The sequence below is a fragment of the Caenorhabditis remanei genome, chromosome I (genome assembly GCF_010183535.1).
Source record: "Caenorhabditis remanei strain PX506 chromosome I, whole genome shotgun sequence".
NCBI classification, from domain to species: Eukaryota; Metazoa; Nematoda; class Chromadorea; order Rhabditida; family Rhabditidae; genus Caenorhabditis; species Caenorhabditis remanei.
The window spans coordinates 8,624,296-8,645,520 of NC_071328.1; the positions used below are offsets into that span (position 1 = coordinate 8,624,296).

At 37.1% G+C, this 21,225-nt stretch overlaps 8 protein-coding genes across 8 annotated transcripts; 5 read left to right on the plus strand and 3 right to left on the minus strand.

Moving 5' to 3' along the window:
- Nucleotides 1-646: 646 nt before the first annotated feature.
- GCK72_001759 (uncharacterized protein) lies at nt 647-925 on the plus strand (the record flags this gene model as incomplete). The annotated part of the gene is made up of 1 exon (XM_003114894.1): nt 647-925. The coding sequence occupies one exon, from the start codon at nt 647-649 to the stop codon at nt 923-925; it is 279 nt and encodes a 92-aa protein (XP_003114942.1).
- A 5,748-nt stretch (nt 926-6,673) lies between these two features.
- GCK72_001760 (uncharacterized protein) lies at nt 6,674-7,510 on the minus strand (the record flags this gene model as incomplete). Its single annotated transcript, XM_053723110.1, has 4 exons — nt 6,674-6,836; nt 6,911-7,004; nt 7,079-7,415; nt 7,475-7,510. 4 exons carry the CDS (start codon nt 7,508-7,510, stop codon nt 6,674-6,676), a joined length of 630 nt encoding a protein of 209 aa, XP_053591755.1.
- A 2,290-nt stretch (nt 7,511-9,800) lies between these two features.
- On the plus strand, nt 9,801-10,395 carry GCK72_001761 (uncharacterized protein; the record flags this gene model as incomplete). Its single annotated transcript, XM_053723111.1, has 3 exons — nt 9,801-9,812; nt 10,098-10,214; nt 10,267-10,395. 3 exons carry the CDS (start codon nt 9,801-9,803, stop codon nt 10,393-10,395), a joined length of 258 nt encoding a protein of 85 aa, XP_053591756.1.
- A 702-nt stretch (nt 10,396-11,097) lies between these two features.
- Nucleotides 11,098-12,100, plus strand: GCK72_001762 (uncharacterized protein; the record flags this gene model as incomplete). The annotated part of the gene is made up of 5 exons (XM_053723112.1): nt 11,098-11,310; nt 11,360-11,557; nt 11,600-11,711; nt 11,771-11,895; nt 11,942-12,100. The coding sequence occupies 5 exons, from the start codon at nt 11,098-11,100 to the stop codon at nt 12,098-12,100; spliced, it is 807 nt and encodes a 268-aa protein (XP_053591757.1).
- Nucleotides 12,101-12,576: 476 nt separating this feature from the next.
- On the plus strand, nt 12,577-13,744 carry GCK72_001763 (uncharacterized protein; the record flags this gene model as incomplete). Its single annotated transcript, XM_053723113.1, has 6 exons — nt 12,577-12,789; nt 12,845-13,042; nt 13,120-13,240; nt 13,294-13,421; nt 13,470-13,621; nt 13,669-13,744. 6 exons carry the CDS (start codon nt 12,577-12,579, stop codon nt 13,742-13,744), a joined length of 888 nt encoding a protein of 295 aa, XP_053591758.1.
- A 98-nt stretch (nt 13,745-13,842) lies between these two features.
- Nucleotides 13,843-15,285, minus strand: GCK72_001764 (uncharacterized protein; the record flags this gene model as incomplete). Its single annotated transcript, XM_053723114.1, has 6 exons — nt 13,843-13,984; nt 14,044-14,324; nt 14,367-14,670; nt 14,737-14,824; nt 14,873-15,057; nt 15,200-15,285. 6 exons carry the CDS (start codon nt 15,283-15,285, stop codon nt 13,843-13,845), a joined length of 1,086 nt encoding a protein of 361 aa, XP_053591759.1.
- A 1,416-nt stretch (nt 15,286-16,701) lies between these two features.
- On the minus strand, nt 16,702-17,501 carry GCK72_001765 (uncharacterized protein; the record flags this gene model as incomplete). The annotated part of the gene is made up of 3 exons (XM_003114913.2): nt 16,702-16,783; nt 16,833-17,032; nt 17,106-17,501. 3 exons carry the CDS (start codon nt 17,499-17,501, stop codon nt 16,702-16,704), a joined length of 678 nt encoding a protein of 225 aa, XP_003114961.2.
- A 727-nt stretch (nt 17,502-18,228) lies between these two features.
- GCK72_001766 (uncharacterized protein) lies at nt 18,229-20,211 on the plus strand (the record flags this gene model as incomplete). Its single annotated transcript, XM_053723115.1, has 5 exons — nt 18,229-18,327; nt 18,487-18,813; nt 18,886-19,266; nt 19,382-19,959; nt 20,007-20,211. The coding sequence occupies 5 exons, from the start codon at nt 18,229-18,231 to the stop codon at nt 20,209-20,211; spliced, it is 1,590 nt and encodes a 529-aa protein (XP_053591760.1).
- Between the last annotated feature and the right edge of the window lie 1,014 nt (nt 20,212-21,225).

The window sequence follows — 21,225 nt, forward strand, 5'->3', positions numbered from 1 at the left end:
AAGGACGATTTTGACTACGCATTCTTGTCGAAAATATGGTGAACTGTGAGTTGCTGCGATCGAAACTTTGTACCAATAAAATATAATTCCAACTGGATACCCTCCATTGTTAGTAAAGATTGAGGAGAAAGTAATTCTGCTTTCGCAATTTTCAGATATTTCTGCTTCAAAGAGATCAAATGAGTCGTTGTTCCTCGATTCTTGTAGAAAGTTTTTCTTTTTGAAGAGGCTTCAGTTCATCTACTCCTTTTTCTGGATTCCTTGATTTTGGAGAGTTCAGTTCTGAGTAAGTTATGGGTGACTTTCCAGACGAAACAATTCAAGAAATGTTTCCATCAATTCTGCTTTGAAAAGAGGTGTCTTCTTGATTTCAAATCTCAGAAAGTAGGCTTTTCAGTATTGCTATTCAAGCTTCAATTCACGTGTTCTGAGATCGTTATCAATAAAAAGTTCACGATTCCACGTGAATATTTAGTATAAAGGATGGGAGAATCGGATGGAATTCAGTTATTGCTAACGTTGAGACTTCTCGTCAAGTTTGCAAAAGCACTCAGGTTAGTATCGAATAGCCCCGCTGAAAACCTGAAAGCTTTGGAATTCTGAAAAGATTCCAGATTAAAACAAAGCGTTTTCAGAAAAGACCGAAATGGCAGACAAATCAGCTTTTGTGCCAGTCGATGCAATCGGAAATCATAAAAACACGGATCTTGACGTGGACATTGATGACGAATTGTTCGGAAAGAAACCACCAAAAGCGACTCCAAGTGCAACGAAAGCTGCTGCTGCTCCGGCTCCGGCTCCCCCACCGTCCGTCATCAAGGCACCAACTTCTCCAGCGCCGAAAGCTGCTGCTCCAGCTGCTCCAGCTGGTGGAAAGTACACGTACAAGAAGTCGACGACTTATCAAAAAACGTATGCCAAGTGAATGGATCATCATGTCGCAAGAGAAATTCGTAATCGTTGAATACAGAAATTGAAAGAGAAAAGTTTTGATATGGATGAATAAAGGGTTTTATTAGAATTTTTTACTAAAAAATTCCTAAAGAATTTCATAAAAGCTTTCGGTGAGTTCTCGAAAGGAAATCGAGAGGAGAACGATTGCAACAATTTGTGGTGTGGCATAATATTTATTGAACTTTTCCGATTGGATTCCCTCGTAATACTTAAAGGGGGACTACGCTATTAGAATTGAAACTTTATTTTATGTACATGAATCGACGCAGATTTAAGGCTAGACAATAAAATTCTCTTGAAGGTAGGTCAAAAAATTTGATTCAAGAAACTTATGAGCTGTCAAAGTTGTCAAATGGCTTTTTTATAGTACACTTTTTCGTTGAATTTTTCATTGAATTTTTTCATGGTGCACGTGAAAGCATAATAAATTTCTAATAAAAATTCAATGGAAAAGTGTACCATGAATGTGCGATTTGACAACTTCGACAGCTCATAACTTCCTTTAAACAAATTTCTTGACCTACCTTCAAGAGAATTTTATTGTCATGCCTTAAATCTTCGTCGATTCATGTAAAAAAGTTTCAATTCTAATAGCGCAGTCCCTTTTAAATGAAAAAGAAACAACAATTATGATTTGTTACTGATATTTTGGAATTTCAGACAGCCGAACATGAACACATTTTCAGAGAAATAATTCTGGAAGCTGTAGTCTCGCTTTCAATAGCCACCCGCGATTTCAAATTGTCCAGAGGAGCACCACGTATTTTTCCGATCTTTTTTATTTTCAAAAAGAGATCACGTGAAAAACTGATTAAACGCGTGAAACGCCCTAATCTATTCTAAAACAAATCTACGTGGTGAACACGGCGTGTTATAACACGTGGAAGTGACAAGTCATGCCACGGTGGATTTCAGAACGACTGATTGCGGAAGCCGTTCGAAGAGATCAGTTCTCGATTTCCCTGCGTAAGGTGAGTTCAAAAACAAACATGCTCTTCTGATAAACTGATTTCAGTGTTTGATTTTCTCCCTCAAAGATTCGATGTTTTGATGCAACAAGACTGTTATCGAATATGAGAAGTGGTTAGAGCTTTTGAGAGCATCCAATCTAGAATTCTCTCCGTTTAAAGTCCATATGGTTATGATCAGCATGTGGTCACCAGCGAGTATAACATCACGATCGAGTTGCTGCTTTGGCCTGGCTGTAATTAATCAGGAGGAAATGGATTAAAATCAGAATTATGTAGTTTGAAAAGAAGTCCATGGTTACTGCAATTTCTTAATGCAGTTTGTATTTTCGAAACCCAAATCTGAATGGTTGGTTACGGCATGTGACACCGATGACAGCATCAGGTAGTTGTCTATTCAGAAGAGTAATCTGATTAGAATGAGTAAATCTATCGAGTTGCTGCTTTGGCCTGGCTGTAATTAATCAGGAGGAAATGGATTAACATCAGAATTATGTAGTTTTTGGTCTCATGAGCCACATATGCAATTTCTTAATGCAGTTTGTATTTTCGAAACCCAAATCTGAATGGTTGGTTACGGCATGTGACACCGATGACAGCATCAGGTAGTTGTCTATTCAGAAGAGTAATCTGAATAGAATGAGTAAATCTATCGAGTTGCTGCTTTGGCCTGGCTGTAATTAATCAGGAGGAAATGGATTAAAATCAGAATTATGTAGTTTGAAAAGAAGTCCATGGTTACTGCAATTTCTTAATGCAGTTTGTATTTTCGAAACCCAAATCTGAATGGTTGGTTACGGCATGTGACACCGATGACAGCATCAGGTAGTTGTCTATTCAGAAGAGTAATCTGAATAGAATGAGTAAATCTATCGAGTTGCTGCTTTGGCCTGGCTGTAATTAATCAGGAGGAAATGGATTAAAATCAGAATTATGTAGTTTTTGGTCTCATGAGCCACATATGCAATTTCTTAATGCAGTTTGTATTTTCGAAACCCAAATCTGAATGGTTGGTTACGGCATGTGACACCGATGACAGCATCAGGTAGTTGTCTATTCAGAAGAGTAATCTGAATAGAATGAGTAAATCTATCGAGTTGCTGCTTTGGCCTGGCTGTAATTAATCAGGAGGAAATGGATTAACATCAGAATTATGTAGTTTTTGGTCTCATGAGCCACATATGCAATTTCTTAATGCAGTTTGTATTTTCGAAACCCAAATCTGAATGGTTGGTTACGGCATGTGACACCGATGACAGCATCAGGTAGTTGTCTATTCAGAAGAGTAATCTGAATAGAATGAGTAAATCTATCGAGTTGCTGCTTTGGCCTGGCTGTAATTAATCAGGAGGAAATGGATTAAAATCAGAATTATGTAGTTTTTGGTCTCATGAGCCACATATGCAATTTCTTAATGCAGTTTGTATTTTCGAAACCCAAATCTGAATGGTTGGTTACGGCATGTGACACCGATGACAGCATCAGGTAGTTGTCTATTCAGAAGAGTAATCTGATTAGAATGAGTAAATCTATCGAGTTGCTGCTTTGGCCTGGCTGTAATTAATCAGGAGGAAATGGATTAACATCAGAATTATGTAGTTTTTGGTCTCATGAGCCACATATGCAATTTCTTAATGCAGTTTGTATTTTCGAAACCCAAATCTGAATGGTTGGTTACGGCATGTGACACCGATGACAGCATCAGGTAGTTGTCTATTCAGAAGAGTAATCTGAATAGAATGAGTAAATCTATCGAGTTGCTGCTTTGGCCTGGCTGTAATTAATCAGGAGGAAATGGATTAAAATCAGAATTATGTAGTTTGAAAAGAAGTCCATGGTTACTGCAATTTCTTAATGCAGTTTGTATTTTCGAAACCCAAATCTGAATGGTTGGTTACGGCATGTGACACCGATGACAGCATCAGGTAGTTGTCTATTCAGAAGAGTAATCTGAATAGAATGAGTAAATCTATCGAGTTGCTGCTTTGGCCTGGCTGTAATTAATCAGGAGGAAATGGATTAACATCAGAATTATGTAGTTTTTGGTCTCATGAGCCACATATGCAATTTCTTAATGCAGTTTGTATTTTCGAAACCCAAATCTGAATGGTTGGTTACGGCATGTGACACCGATGACAGCATCAGGTAGTTGTCTATTCAGAAGAGTAATCTGAATAGAATGAGTAAATCTATCGAGTTGCTGCTTTGGCCTGGCTGTAATTAATCAGGAGGAAATGGATTAAAATCAGAATTATGTAGTTTGAAAAGAAGTCCATGGTTACTGCAATTTCTTAATGCAGTTTGTATTTTCGAAACCCAAATCTGAATGGTTGGTTACGGCATGTGACACCGATGACAGCATCAGGTAGTTGTCTATTCAGAAGAGTAATCTGATTAGAATGAGTAAATCTATCGAGTTGCTGCTTTGGCCTGGCTGTAATTAATCAGGAGGAAATGGATTAAAATCAGAATTATGTAGTTTTTGGTCTCATGAGCCACATATGCAATTTCTTAATGCAGTTTGTATTTTCGAAACCCAAATCTGAATGGTTGGTTACGGCATGTGACACCGATGACAGCATCAGGTAGTTGTCTATTCAGAAGAGTAATCTGATTAGAATGAGTAAATCTATCGAGTTGCTGCTTTGGCCTGGCTGTAATTAATCAGGAGGAAATGGATTAAAATCAGAATTATGTAGTTTTTGGTCTCATGAGCCACATATGCAATTTTTTAATGAAGTTTGTATTTTCGAAACCCAAATCTGAATGGTTGGTTACGGCATGTGACACCGATGACAGCATCAGGTAGTTGTCTATTCAGAAGAGTAATCTGAATAGAATGAGTAAATCTATCGAGTTGCTGCTTTGGCCTGGCTGTAATTAATCAGGAGGAAATGGATTAAAATCAGAATTATGTAGTTTTTGGTCTCATGAGCCACATATGCAATTTTTTAATGAAGTTTGTATTTTCGAAACCCAAATCTGAATGGTTGGTTACGGCATGTGACACCGATGACAGCATCAGGTAGTTGTCTATTCAGAAGAGTAATCTGAATAGAATGAGTAAATCTATCGAGTTGCTGCTTTGGCCTGGCTGTAATTAATCAGGAGGAAATGGATAGATTATTTTCAGAATTATGTAGTTTTTGGTCTCATGAGCCACATATGCAATTTCTTAATGCAGTTTGTATTTTCGAAACCCAAATCTGAATGGTTGGTTACGGCATGTGACACCGATGACAGCATCAGGTAGTTGTCTATTCAGAAGAGTAATCTGAATAGAATGAGTAAATCTATCGAGTTGCTGCTTTGGCCTGGCTGTAATTAATCAGGAGGAAATGGATAGATTATTTTCAGAATTATGTAGTTTTTGGTCTCATGAGCCACATATGCAATTTCTTAATGCAGTTTGTATTTTCGAAACCCAAATCTGAATGGTTGGTTACGGCATGTGACACCGATGACAGCATCAGGTAGTTGTCTATTCAGAAGAGTAATCTGAATAGAATGAGTAAATCTATCGAGTTGCTGCTTTGGCCTGGCTGTAATTAATCAGGAGGAAATGGATAGATTATTTTCAGAATTATGTAGTTTTTGGTCTCATGAGCCACATATGCAATTTCTTAATGCAGTTTGTATTTTCGAAACCCAAATCTGAATGGTTGGTTACGGCATGTGACACCGATGACAGCATCAGGTAGTTGTCTATTCAGAAGAGTAATCTGAATAGAATGAGTAAATCTATCGAGTTGCTGCTTTTGCCTGGCTGGGACTGATCGTTCCGAACTGGAGCATGGTCAGAATGAATCAGTTAGTTATTAGTGGAAAGAGCGTAAAAAGGCTATGTGATTGTCTGGTTAGAAGAGTAATCTGGTTGCTAGATCATACATTTTTTTAAGCGCGTTCTATTAAGTTTTTGAAAGTTTGAATTTGATAAATGGTTTATGTAGATATTGTAATGAATGAAGAAGCTGTTGGATCTTCTACGGAGTGAAAAAGTGGGCTCTATGTTTGTATCTTTTTCATTTGAAGATTAACAATATAATCACTCTAGAATGTTAATCTGAAATAAATTGTTTTTGGAAAGACTTAATTTTGTGCATAAAGTACATAATTATGTCTAAATTGGTTTTGTGTTGTATTCTTCAGTGTTTTTTTCGTTTTAGGAGCAGTTTTTCGAATGTATCGTGTTATGAAAATTAATAATTTTTTCGCAAAAACTGAAATTTTTCAGATCCGTTCCAAATTTCCAATTCGCTGAAAAAATGAGATTTTTCTGAACCAAAGAATTTCTTTGATAATTTTGTTCTTCAAATTAAGAATCGGTGTGTCTTTGTGCCAGCAAGCTGATAAAAAATATGAAACACGTAGGTGGATCATGAGATAGGGTCTATTTTGCTAAAAATTACAAATAGAGATGACATAATTTTATGTCTTTTTGTCAGTGAATTCGTTTGCCTGGACTGGAAGTTTCGAACACCGTGGACGATAAAATGCCTTCTATTTTTCATCATATGCCGCAGGCCCGGTCGGGTGAAGACGAATAAAAATTGCACCTGATAGAAACACTTAAATATTTCATTCAGTTCAGAGTAGATCTAAACTGAAATAACATTCATTTTTCAAAGGTTTTACTCTATCAAATTCAAATTTCATATTGTAAAAAAACATAAAAGATCAAAAATAAACGATGACTGTTCCAATAAAATTTAAGAATATCAGAATAAAATTCAATACCAATAACCAAGTTTTTACAAATATCTCTGTCCATTTCCATCATTTCGCCGGTCATCTCCATATGGATATTGATCTCCCATTGCAGCTGATCCATGTTTGTTGTCTTTTGGGAAGTCGTTGACAACTTGCCAATTGACACGGTTCTCATTGTCAATGGATTCGTAGTGGCAGAGATGTCTGGAAAAAAGTTTTGCTCGTGTGATTGGAAGATACTTTAGTGAAGAAGACCCGGAAAAATTCGAAAAAGTTACTTGTAAAGACGGTAGACAATGTAGAGGAAGAAGAGTTCGAGAAGAGCCACGAGGAGATAGATTACAATGATCATAATACCGAGAAGGAAAGTGGCTGAAAATTAAGATATAAACTGTTTGAGATTGAAAATCATGCTGCAAGTACACTTTAAAAGTCTTTAAACTCACAATCATCGCTCATATAATAATTGCTGACACCCAATAGATTTCTGATTCCACGGTATGCTCCGAATAACATGAGAATTGCCACGATAAAAGCAACCAAAAACAGGAAAATGACCAAGAAGATTTGAGCAGATAAATGAGGAATCAGCCAACGAGCATTTTCACTTTTGATCGCATACACGAAAAGAGCAATAGCAATAAGGATAATGAATACAGAGATGATTCCAAGAAGGAACCAAATGAAATAGTTGGATCCGAATAGATGGAAATTACGGAAGAGTCCGTAAACTGCAAGAGCACATAGGAAGAGCTCAACAACTGCGACAACTAAACCAGCTGTCTGAAAATTAAATATTGAACACTGAGTGATTCTATAGATATCAATTTCCATCAGCTTACCTTTAAATTTGAGCAAGGAATATATGACTTAGTCATGTTTAATTCCTTTTCTCTGTTCTTTGAATCTCCAATTTCTGTTTGATTTTTGTTTTTTTGGTTCACCTGAAAATGTTTGAATTTTTTACAAAGATAAAATTCGAACCGATGACGTCATTGAAAACCATAAAATTGGAAATAATTGAGTTAGAAGAGAGATATATAAAATAGAAACAAATAATAACAAATAAAAATGGAAAAGAAAAGAGAAAAGAGATAGGAAACCAGAAGAATGTGGAGACTTTTTTGTGTGCCAGAATCTGGTATCAAGAAAGAAACAGAAAAATGAGTCAATGTTTTAGAGAAAACATCCAGAATTTTTTTTAAATCTGATAATTGTTCCAAGATATTTTTTTCTCAAAATTACAATAAAGAAAAGAATTAACAGAGAAAATACAACGAGTGAGTACTCATTCCAAGAGACCTTCTCACACCTCTATACGATATAAGTCACCCTGATCATATTACCGCAAAGGAAGTGAGCAAACTCATAAGAAAGGAAAGTTTTGTTCTGCGTCTTCGAATTTCAACAATATTTTCCGCATGAGTTATTATCGGCAAATAAAGAAATTCGCCTCTGATTTTTCTATTGTTCCAGAAAAACTTATTTCAAATGGCATTAATTGAATTCAGAACGGTAAAAAACATCGTCCGGTTAAAAGGCATCTATTTTCATGTAAACGAGAATGTTAGAAATCTGGCTGTTTCGGAAGAAGGCAAACTAGTCGACATATCGGAAAACAACGAAAGTGCGACACGTGTTAGAGGCAAGATGATTATTTCGTTAATTGAACAATTGTTCGTCTGCGAAGTTAACTCGTGGCTGGAGTTGTGTCAAAATAATTGCAATGAAATTATCAAAAGTTCTACATCACTTCACTGATTCAAAATCCAGTACGTCCAGAACTTTCCAATTGCAAAACTACATCTTCTCAGAGTTGTAACAAAGAAATGATTTCCCGAAAGAACAGACTTAGTTAAAGAATGTCAGTTCTGGAAAAGGATCCTCTTGAGATCATTAAGGCTTCTATAAATAGAGGAATTTGACAGTAAGAATATTCTTTTCAGTTTAAGAAGCATTATCGTACACATGGAAACAACTTCTCATTACATCCAAAAAAACTGAAAAATTGAGTGACCTAAAATCTAAAAATCGTAGGAGGATGTATACTCGGAAGAGGAGAACAAGAGAAAAGAGAAGAAGAAAAGTGTAAGATTCCACTGATCATCATCGAGTCAGAATCCAGAGAGAAAGAGAGGGAGAGAGTCGGAGAGAGACGGAAAGAAATCAGAGTGATTTGAACGGAAAAGAAGGAGAAAGAAGATGGAAAAGTGTAAAAGAGCTCCCGAGCAGGAGAGAGGAAGAAAGAGAACGACACATGCTCAATCTCTCGGCCAACTCTGAAATATCTCTTTCCTCTACTTCGTTTTTTCGTCATTCACTGAGCCATCCAGCCGTCGGGCGATATCAAAATTGACTGGTGGCACGAGGGTGATTTTGATGGATTTGGGAAATTGGAAAAAAACTTTCAGGAAAAAAAAAGAAAAATGTGTGAAAACAGTTTTTGAATAAAACAGAAAAAAGGACTATAAGTTCTGAATGATTGATAGCGGATGGGTTTCATATCCTTTGATGTTCGTAGACATCAAACGACCACAAGTTCAAAACAACCCGCGAACAAGGAATTGCTTCGCTGGATTTGGTTGCTAAAAACACAGACATACTTTTAAAAACGCACAAAGGGTTGCAGTATCCTAGATACCGAAATCAAGTTTCGTGCCTTCGTTTCTTGTTTTTGTTTCCAAAAATAAACATTTTTGAGACATACTCCATAAGAGGTATACATACTAATGGTATAACAGGAACTCAATACTACTCACGACGATTTATAGAAATTGTTTCTATTATCTGCTCATCCGTGATTTGGTTTTACGAAATGATAAATTTTTCAACGATCGTCTTTTTATTTGCTTCGATCAGAATAGTGGTAGCAACAGTGAGTTTTCTGAAACTTGCCGGTCAATTTGTTTATTTTTTGCTTTTTTTTTTAACTTTCCTAAAACCGAATCATTTCAGAACTCCAATAAAATGACTATCATTAATGGAGAACCACTCACATTTTCTACTTTTTCAAAATCAACTCTCGACTGGAACAGTTGTATGAGTTATTGTTACCAAATGGCTTCATGTCTTGCTGTTCATTATTTTGAATCTAATCCAGAATGCCAAATTTTTGAAATCGGAAAAATTTCAAATATTAAAAAGTTGTATACTTTTTCAGGAAAGATAATGGCTGTTAAAGTAAGTCAGAAATATTCGAGTCGTCATCTCGGCTTCCGGTTTCCAGATGTACTCGGATACAACTCAATGTTCCTCAATTTCTGATGGTAACTCAATGCGTGGCGAAGTCTCTACGTCTTCGATGTAGCAAAACTACAGTATAACTGCTAACCTAGACATTTGGAGCATCTCTGCAAGTCCCCTGTACAAAATGCCCAGATTCTTTCAGATTGTTTCATCGAGTATTAGGAACGTGGTGTCTTGGGGTTAGTCTGTACGTATCTTTCAAAAATATTTATTTCTTAGGTCGAAATTTCTGAACCAACATCACAACTTGTAAGTTCTGAACTATGTATCCAAAAGTATGGAGGAGTTTTGAGTGGATTTGACACAATGGATGAAATAAATTATATGATTGGTCAGGTTTCAGTCACAAAGATATTATTCATGAATGAATTTCACTCTCAGTTTGCAGATATCACAGTTCCTCTGTTCTCATCCACTACATCGTATCCATGGGATGGATACTGGATTAATGGATTTCGAAAAGAAACGTGTCGCTTCTCGAATCAAACTGACCCAGATTGCCCCGGAATCAAAGTAGGGCAAACAGAAGAACAAACAAATATAAGATGTTTCAGGGATTCACTCTGACAGATCCTCTTCTCTCGAACACAAATTTCTACATATGGGGTTTTGATAAACAGCCAAACGGAATGTCAGATGGCTTGGGAACCAGTAATTGTATCGTTATTCGGATCAATGGTAAATCTGGAGGTGGAATGGATGATATACCGTAAGCAGTTTCTGTCATTCACATTTTTATAAAGTTTATCAGTTTTTCCTACATAATGTTTCAAAACTAAGCACGCTTTATTGCAGATGCGATGGAAGCCAGAGCGGATCAGTATACATAAATGGATATGTGTGTGGTTTGAGACCAAATGAAATTTGAATAAATCTTTATTTTATACACCGACAAACACATTCACAGAAAAACAAGTTCATACTATATTCATCTCCCTGAAAACACAGTGAACATCCGATTCTCCGAATGAATACGAAACTCAATTCCTTGTTTTTTTCGCCAGGTTTCCATGGATTCTTCGTTTATTATTTAGCCTGTCATTTCCTTTTTTTTTCATATATTGTTTTTTGTTCATTTGAAGAAATGACAGCGATTGGCGTACAGATTATCAATACACTTTTACTCATCCGTCTTCTTGATTCAACGGTAGGTATTTTTGAATCTCAATATCTTAATTTTTGGAAGGATCAATTATGATCACTGCAGAACCTTAATAAAATGGTTGTTATCCACGGGGAACCCCTTACGTTCACGAACTACTCGACGTCTTCTCTCAACTGGAATAGTTGCATGAGTTATTGTTATCAAATGCTTACATGCATTGCAGTTCACTATTATGATCAAAATCCAGAATGTCAGATCTTCGAAATCGGAAAGATTCATGATTTGAAGCAATTAGATGCATACTCTGGTAAGATAATGGCAGTGAAGGTACGTGTGTTTCACCCATAGGTTCATTCAGTCCTTACCTCCTTTCCAGATGCTCTCCAACCCCACCCAATGTTCCTCAACTTCTGATGGTAACTCAATGCGCGGCGAAGTCTCTACGTCTTCGATGTATCAAAACTACAGTATAACTGCTAACCTAGACATTTGGAGCATCTCTGCAAGTCCTCTGTACAAATGTCCAGATTCTTTTAGACTGTTCCATCGAGTATTAGGAATGTGGTGCATTGGAGTGAGTACGGTATATTTTATATTTAAACTAGGTCAGATACAGGTTGTGGTGACTGGACCAATAACACAGCAAGACGGTTCTCAACTCTGTATTCAAGATTATCTAGGAGTCTTGAGCGGATTTGATTCAAGAGACGAATTACGATATATGATTGGTAGGCATTGAAGTGAAAAAAGAAAATGTTGCTGATGAATTTCACTTTAATATTTCCAGACACCGTAGTTCTACTGGTCCCATCCAATACCGCATATTTATGGTATGGATACTGGATTAATGGATTTCGGAAAGAAACATGTCGGTTTTCAAATCAAACTGGTTCAGATTGTTCTGGAATTAAAGTGGGTCAGTCATGCATGTGATCAGAGTAACAGGTTGTTCTTTCAGGGATTCACTCTGACAGATCCTCTTCTCTCAAACAGAGAATGGTACTTATGGGGGTATGATGGTCAGCCAAATGGAATGTCTGATGGGTTAGGAACCAGTAATTGTATCGCGAATCGTGTGAATATTCACGATGGAGGTGGAATCGATGATATTCCGTAAGACTTTCGTGTCAATTTTTGCAGTCTTTCAGACACTTTTATTACTCAATTAAAGATGCGATGAAACAACCCGAGATGGATCAATATATATGAACGGATATGTTTGTGGCTTGAGGCCAAATGAAAGTTGAATTTATTTTTGTGCATTCGGACGAAGAGACACACATACAGATACATAAATAGATGAATGTCTCTGAAAACAAAATGAACATTCGATTTTCCGATTGAAAGTGAATCTCATTTTCTTGTTTCTCCGCCAGGTTTCCATGGAATTGTATCTATTATTTTGTATGTCATTCGTTTGTTTTATGTTCTCATTTTCTGTTTATGAAATGACACTCGCTTACACCCTCGTCTTCACTGGTCTCTCACTAATCAGTTTGGTCCATTCAGAGGTGAGTGGTTTACTCTTCGTATGAAAATTCTTATTTTCTGGGAGAGCCAACCGGGTTCACAATATTGCAGAACCTTAATAAAATGGTTTTAATCCACGGGGAACCCCGTACGTTCACGAACTACTCGATGTCTTTTCTCAACTGGAATAGTTGCATGAGTTATTGTTATCAAATGCTTACATGCATTGCAGTTCACTATTATGATCAAAATCCAGAATGTCAGATCTTCGAAATTGGAAAGATTAATGATTTAAAACAATTAGATGCATACTCTGGAAAGATAATGGCAGTGAAGGTACTTGTGTTCTCAATGTTCACACTGAGTTGTTCAGTGTTTGCTTCATTTCCAGATGCTCTCTGACCCCACCCAATGTTCTTCTACTTCTGATGGGAACTCAATGCGTGGCGAGATCTCTACAGAATCCTCATATCAAAACTACAATATCACAGTTGACCAAGACATTTGGACTATCTCAGCAAGCCCTCTGTATACATGTCCTGATTCTTTTAAATTGTTCCATCGAGTGTTGGGAATGTGGTGTATGGGAGTAAGTATTCTCTCTCTCTCTGTCTGTTTGTCTGAATACTCATCCATTCAGTCTTCAATTTTCATCCAATATTTCAGGTTATTCTAAAACAGAATCCTAATGGAATCAATCAGATCGATAGTACACAACTATGCGCTGATAAATATAATGCGATTCTGAGCGGATTTGATTCGACACCAGAGAAACGATGGGTAGTTGGTTCGTATTCTCTATATTCCTATGACAGTCCAGCAATGTTCAAACACATTCAGATCTGGCCAATACTGTCATTTACCCAAATCCGCCTTACAAATTTAATGCATATTGGGTGAATGGTATTCGAAAAGACATTTGCAGATATTCCAATCAGACTCAAAACCCTGAATGCCAGGACAAGAATGTACAGTAACGACATCCAGACAAACAGAAATACGAATTGATATTTCAGGCGTTTGACATCACTGATCCCACCATGTCGACACTAAATGCTTACGTATGGGCACCATATCAACCAGATGGAATGCAGAATAATTTGGGAACAAGTAATTGTCTGTTGTTCCGAGTTGGTCCTCAAGATGGAGCGGGAGTGGACGATAGACCGTACGTTGATTTCTTTCAAAAACTCTGAAACCTATCTCTTTTTACAGGTGCGACTCACTTAAACAGCCCAACGAGGTTTTCAATAATGGGTTTATTTGTGGTTTGAGACCAGCGGAGACATAATTAAAAATAATTATATCTTTTGTTGGATAAAGAATGACATATAAATATTTTGAGGTTAAGAAGGTAAAAAAAGAAACGGAAGCAAAGTATATTACTTATCAGAATGCAGGTTCAATTATATTTTTGAATGATTTCCAAACGAAGAATTGGAATGATTTCCGAGTGAGAATATAGGAACCACTGCATCCAGGAGACTCGATATCGTATGCGTTCTCCAGAGAGTACACGGTATTGTTGGCCCTGGAAATTTGTTGTGTTTAGGCTTTGATTCTTGAGATACTTCTTCATCGAATACTCACTTGAATATCATTTTCTTGGGACTTTCAGTTCTTTTCACTCCATTCAAATATGTCTTCAAACTCGACAAATCAGATATGCTCAATGGTTTTTTGAACTCGACACTCAAGTACTTCAAATTTGATTTGTTTCCGTCCTTCCAGGTCTCCATGAATAGTTTGATATCTCTTGTATCCGGAATAAGATTTGCGATTTTTATAGTTTCATAGTGAAGACTTGCAAAATCATTCGATACCAATTTATTTCCATTATTTAAGTTCATGTGTTTGATGTGTTTGTATTTCTGAAAATATCTCAATGATTTCATACTTAAAACTTTCCTTACATTATGAAAATCTTCGAAGTTCGCTTTCTTCCCAAAATGAAAAGTTTTCACTCTTATCAAATCTTCCATAAGAGTTGCCCATAGATTTATATCCATTGTTTTCATAACAGTGAGCTCTCGGAGCATTATGAAAGTCGGAGAACCTCCAAGCATTTCCAGAATTTCCTCATGCTCTTCTCGGCTCAAAGAAATGTAGACGTGATTGAGGAATCCAGGGAAGATTTCGAAAAGGCGTTCCAGTAGAGTAAACACACCCAAAGGTACTTTTTCAGTGTATAGCAAATACGATTGAGATGACTCTTCACTGAAAAAGATTTTTCAAAACTATATCTATATAGAAATTAGAAATTAGAGTTTTTTCAAAACTGACCATCCGTAAAAACCGACATTTTCAATTTCCATAAGTCCACCATATTCATTGAAACCTCTCCTCATTGGATTTATCTTGAAGTGAATTGCTGAAAACGATAAATTAAATTTAAAAGAAGGAATTCGTTCAGTCTCACCTTGTGGATAGTATCCATGGCGGTCTTCTGGATCGAACTCAAATCGATCAGTCTCCTTTTTGCCGATCAAAGCTGTTATAAGGATTGCATTACGTCCTTGTTCCATGATTCGTAAGTCGGTGATTCCGTAATTCAACTCTTCGATGACTTCGATATCATCTAGGTCAGTCATTGCACATTTGAATCTGGGAATAAGAGTTTGGGGAACAAAATTGAAGAATTGTTGTCAAACTTCTGTTTCGGTGTTTCGGAAGTTACATATCAAAACTCTTTTTGTGATTTTTTTTTTCGAATTGAAGTTTTTAGAAATTATTTCGATCTACTTACATGTTTCTCGGTGTGTCATCCTCCAATCGTCTTTTTCTGGATTCAAAACTTTCGTATATCAAGAATCGGAAATAAGAATCGGTCATATTCTGAAATATGTTATGTATCTGTGCGAATCCTCGAATATTTCTATAATAAATTATGAAAATGGGCAACGCCAAAGAAAAATATAAGCAATGATCTCAATGGTCTAGAGTGCGATAGTAATCGTTTCTCATAAGACCACGCCCACTCTAGTTTTTTTTTCCTGTCTGCTTTAATGGGAATATGATACTAAGAGTGGCAGAGAGTTACTGTCAATCTGTAAACCTAACTTTGACTGTAAAATTAATCGAAAAGTTTAGAAAAGTAGGCCTAAGAGCTTCCAGTTCTTCAAAAGATCTTACAATTAAAACTACTTTAAGATTTTCTTGAAATTCATCATAACCTGTGTTCTGAAAGAACTTTCATACTTTCTTCAAGCGATAAACATTAAAAATTCGAAGAAAGTTGTCGAGACGAGAAAAAGATTTAATCAGAACACCTTGAAAAGCGAATGAAACCTACCTAATCTGTCTTCTTTTTGTGACATTCTTTTGCACTCAAGGTCATATCTTTCCCCTATTTTGGGTGGTCTTTACATGACACATTTGAAACGAGAATATCTCTTCACTTGAAACAAAAAATATGAAAACGAAGGACAGGTGCGAAAAAGAAAAAGATGAGAAAGGAAATGTAATGTTTTGTAAATTTTTTTTTCATGGGTAGGATCTGCGCATAAAGCATTCAGAAAAGGAATGGAACTTACTAACGTTTATTTGCTTCTCGAAACTGATAGTTTTGAATCTGAATGACTGGCTCACAAGAGATCCAAAAATAAATCTCAGAAACACTTCTCAGAATTACAAAGTGGATGAATGAATGTGGTATGTTTCAGAATAAAAACGCATACATTATTAATCTAATTTTTTCTCGCGGTGGTCGTGTAAATGACATGAGAAAATAAATTTGATTTACACCACCATGAGCCGGATAATTACACTCGATTGGAGAAACAAAAATAAACTAATAAACGAGTTTTATTCTCAGGTTTTTTCGTAAGGGATTTTACTTGACTCCGGTGTATGTCACAGATATCCTTGTTTCCGACAAACGACAGAAAGCTACGCTAATGGGAACTCTTTGATCTGTAATTGCATCATATTAACACATTGTTCCCCGAATCGTTTTTCACAATATAGTAAATCCGATAATAGTCTCTCTATTGCATCATTAAAAAAGAGAGCATGCGTTGCAAGCAGCGATAAATCTTCCGAAAGGTAAACTGTTGGCATAGACTCACTACCTCGACCACAGATTATATCATAATGTGTCATGGAAGGTCCCACTGGGGACCTTTACTTCATATCTAGATAGCCTATTTTCGATAAACTATATGATTGATGACTGAAAAAAAGAAGGTATTTCAGTAACAAAAAAACAGCCAGTTAACATATTTATTCACAAGATTTGACTGAAAACTATCAGAACAACATATATTTGAGAGCCAAGACGAGAACTCCAGTGGTCATAGATACCATTCCAGCCGACTTGAAGACGCCTTCCCTGAAAAACCAAACTTTTTTCCAATTGTATTCCTGCCTAATGAACTCACCAGTTGTTCTCGTTTTGGAAATGAATTCGTTTTCTAATGATTCTCATCGCTTCTTGGTTCTGATCCTGATCGTTTTGATCACATTGTCTCATCCATTTCGTCAAATAAACCAAGTCCGTTGATCCAGAATCGAAAGCGAGTGGAAGTCCGAGAACGGCAACATATCTATCTTTCATACAAATTTGGAGAGTTTCTGTGAGCTGAAATGGAATTAAATTGATGAGTTGGTATCACGGAGAAGGAAAAACTACAACAATTCATGTTTGGTCTTACCTTACAATCCAAATGGAAGTGTGACGAGCAGATGAAATTATAGTATCTCAAGTTCAATTGTTGCTCTGTGATTCCATGAAGACCCAATGATGGTTCCGCTGCCGATGCTTTCGAAATAGCCCTCATAGCTGGCGGAATGGCTTCTCCGTTGACGTCATGAGCAATCACGTCTCCACCATCAGAAGATACTTGGTCTGCTTGGAGAGGTGGCGGCGATTTTTGAGAAAAATTCGTTGGATTCTCAAAGGTATTCAGAAGAGCAGATGAGTTGGAAGAAGACTGAGAAGCATCTACAGGAGCTGCTGAATCTCCAGGAGAGGGAACGTCTTCGGCTTGAGCCACGTAGGCAAATAGGCAGAAGGAAAAGAGGAGAAAAGAGATGAAATTGGGTTTCATGAGGACCGAATACGGAGGAATGAATGATTTTTTCTCCGTATTTTATGAAAACTCGGGACATGAGAGATTCCCAGAAAATACAGTTTTATGATGGAAAATCGGTCATAAAACATCAAAGAAAAGGGAGGAAGGCATGGGAAACAATACGAATTTTGAGGAAAAGGTATGATGATTCATGGAGAAGCCGAATTCTCTGAAAGGGGTACGGTATTGGTTTTCGGTGTTTGGAACGTACAGATCAAGTAAATGTTTTCTGACGATGAAGTTCAGCATTCAATTTTGACTTCTGTGGAAAACAGCTTTCTCCAAAATGCAACAAAATTATTATAATCTTAGATAAAATCCTTAGTTATTAGGATCCTAAAATGTTTCAAAGCGCTGCAAAGAATGAAATAAAAATTTTAATTTAAATCACCGCCAAAAATCAGTTTTGCGCTATCATTTTTACTGGCGCGTTCCTCGTGCCGATATTTGAAAAGCGGCGCGAAAAACTTTTTTTCGAGAATAAGTTTGGGCGCCGGCGCTGAAATAGTCAGTTCCTGAGTGCTTGTGTTATTTCAGTGATCGGTCACTTTGTAATTATTTTTAAAGACTTGATTCTGTTTAAGCGTCTTACTGCTTTCACCGATAGTTTCAGGGCCTATTATCAAAATTTTACCTGATATACTCGTTTTCCTTCTTTCTCTCATATCAATAATTCGTTTTCAGGGAAAGAAAAACTAACGAGATGACTCTCAGTGAGACAAAACTTTCACGTGACAATGTCGATGAGGCGAAGGATGATGCCGGACGTCTTCAGCAATACAAAAATCTTACCAAGCATGAGGTAATTGTTGTTATATCTGTGTTTTGTTTCACAAAATAACTCCTAACTAGTATCAATTAGAAATATCAAAGAAACTATGCACAATTGAAAGCAATTTAGGCATTTCCTCTTTTTGGAAATTGCTCTAGACCAAAAGCAGATCAATTCAATTTATTTCAGGAACTTCGCCGTCGTCGTACTGAATGCAGTGTAGAGATTCGTAAGCAAAAAGGAGCGGACATGATGATGAAGCGTCGTAATATCGTGGATGATGTTGAAGAGGAAATTGCGTCAGAATCAGAAGTTGATGAGCCAAAGAAACAACCAACTGTTCGATTGTCGAATGATGAAATCAAAAGTATTCTTTCGAATAATCCATCTGAAAATGATATGATTCGTTGCTTCGAATCATTGAGAAAGTCCCTGTCAAAGACCAAGAATCCACCAATTGATGAAGTTATTCAATCTGGTCTCCTGATTGCTCTTGTTCAGGCTCTCACTGTTCAGGTACGAAGTTAAAGTGATAATTCCATTCACCTTTTATATAGTGCTAACTTCACTTTAACTGATATTTTACAGTGTGAACGAGTCCAGTACGAAGCTGCATGGGCTCTAACCAACATTGTCTCTGGAACTACTGAGCAAACGATTGCAGCAGTTGAAGCAGGGGCAACTGCTCCATTAATCCAATTAGCGGTTCATTCGAGTTCACAAATCTCGGAACAAGCACTGTGGGCAGTTGCCAACATTGCCGGAGATTCGGCCCAACTTCGCGATTATGTCATTAAATGCCACGGAGTTGAAGCATTGATGATGTTGATGACTAGATTAGATGATTTGACCGATTCACATGTCAGAACTATTGCCTGGGCATTTTCTAATATGTGCCGACACAAGAATCCGCATGCTCCATTGGAGGTTCTTCGTGTTCTTGCTCAAGGTCTTGTCAAACTTGTTCAGGTAATTTACTTATGCTACATACAGATACCGAATCGTATTTCGATTCAGGTGTAGCCAAAAATTGGACAATTTTAGAAACATTATCCTCTTTCCTTCTCACATTCGAATCTTTCAGCATCCTGATCGTCAAGTTCGTCAAGATGCTTGCTGGGCTGTTTCATATTTGACCGATGGACCAGATGAACAGATTGAGTTGGCTCGGGAAAGTGGCGTCCTCCCACATGTTCTCAAATTCTTCAAAGAAGCGGAGAATCTGGTCGCACCAGCCCTCCGAACACTTGGAAACGTTGCAACTGGCAATGATTCATTGACCCAATCGGTGATTGATTTGGGATGTCTTGAGCAGTTGGTTCCATTGATGGAAAAGACAAAATCATCTAGCATTATGAAGGAATGTTGTTGGCTTATCTCAAACATTATCGCTGGAACTCAAAAACAAATTCAAGCAGTCTTGGAGGCTAATCTTCTTCCACTTATCATCAATATTTTGAAGTCTGGAGATCATAAATGTCAATTTGAAGCATCCTGGGCTCTTTCCAACTTGGCCCAAGGAGGAAACGCTCGTCAAATTGTTGCCATGATGGAAGAAAATGTTGTACCTGCATTGTGTCAAGCACTTAATCATACAAATACTGACATGCTCAATAACACATTGGAGACACTCTACACTCTGATGCTCACTGTTCAGAACAAGTTTGTCGGTCATCCGATTTCATTTATATCATCATTCCTATTTTCAGCTTCAACTACAAAATGGATATTCTTCATGATCAAGTAGAGGAAAACGGCGGATTAGATGCCTTGGAACGTCTTCAGGAGTCTCAGTCGGAACAGATCTATTCTCAAGCCTATCGCATTATAACTCAATTCTTCTCCGATGACGATGGTGCAGATGTTGAAAATACCCCTAAAGAACAACCCGCGTCCGCAGCCTGGAACTTCTAAATATGATTCTCAGCAATCATTCCTTGCCCCCTTTTTCTTAGGTTTCCGTACCCATTTCATACTAAACCCGTTATTAGGTTCCCCGTATTTTAATTGATTTAACTTGCAACCCGTTCCCATCCAGCCCCATTCGATTATTTCTCATATTGACTGATACGTTGAGTGTGTTTGTAGAATAAAAGAATTTCAGAACATTCATGTTGAAAATATGTAAACGAAGGTGTTTTCGAGAGCTTTAAGTTTCATCCAGCGGAGCAATTTTTCAATCTTTCCGTCCCTATCATTAAGTACGTCTATTTCTAACTGTCACATGACTGAAAATCCCCCATAATTTGCATAGTCATCTCTTTTTCCAGCTTTTCTTTCCCAAATTCTTTCAAAACGAAGCCAATTCTCTCAAAAAGCGGAGAAAATGTTTTCTTCGTTTTTCTCGCTACGATTCCACCTCACATGACTCCAAATCCGATTGTGCCAATTATCTTGTCTCTTCTTTTTTCGCTCACTTCGTTTTCTGGTTTTTTGGATTTTTGTATTGATGATCCTTCTGACTCCGATCCTGGCGCCACAAGCGGGAGAAGTGGGGAATGGGAAGGAGGAAGCTCGGAAACTCGGAAAGTTTTCAAGAACAGATGAAGCAGCTGCGAGAAGAGTCCCTCATCCGAATCCCTTCTTTCAAGAAATCAAACTGCCCATAAAAAAACGTTTTTCCATTTTTTCTTCATCTGTTTTTTGTCTTTTCCCCTTTCGAAATTCTTCGTGTTATGCTCCTTTATGCCCCAACTATCCATCAAAAATGTTCTGAAGACGTTGTCTCTCAGAGGAACAATGTGCAGAAGAGAAGCATACAGCTGACATCTTCACAGGAAAAAGGCAAGAAGAAGAAGAAGACGTCAGGATATAGAAAAGTGCGGATCCACTTCATTTTAGAAGAAAAAAGGGAAAAGTTTACGAGATTTCAAAAAAAGGACCAGAGGGTCTGGGAAAAGAGGAAACGCTTTGGAGAAATTGAATGTG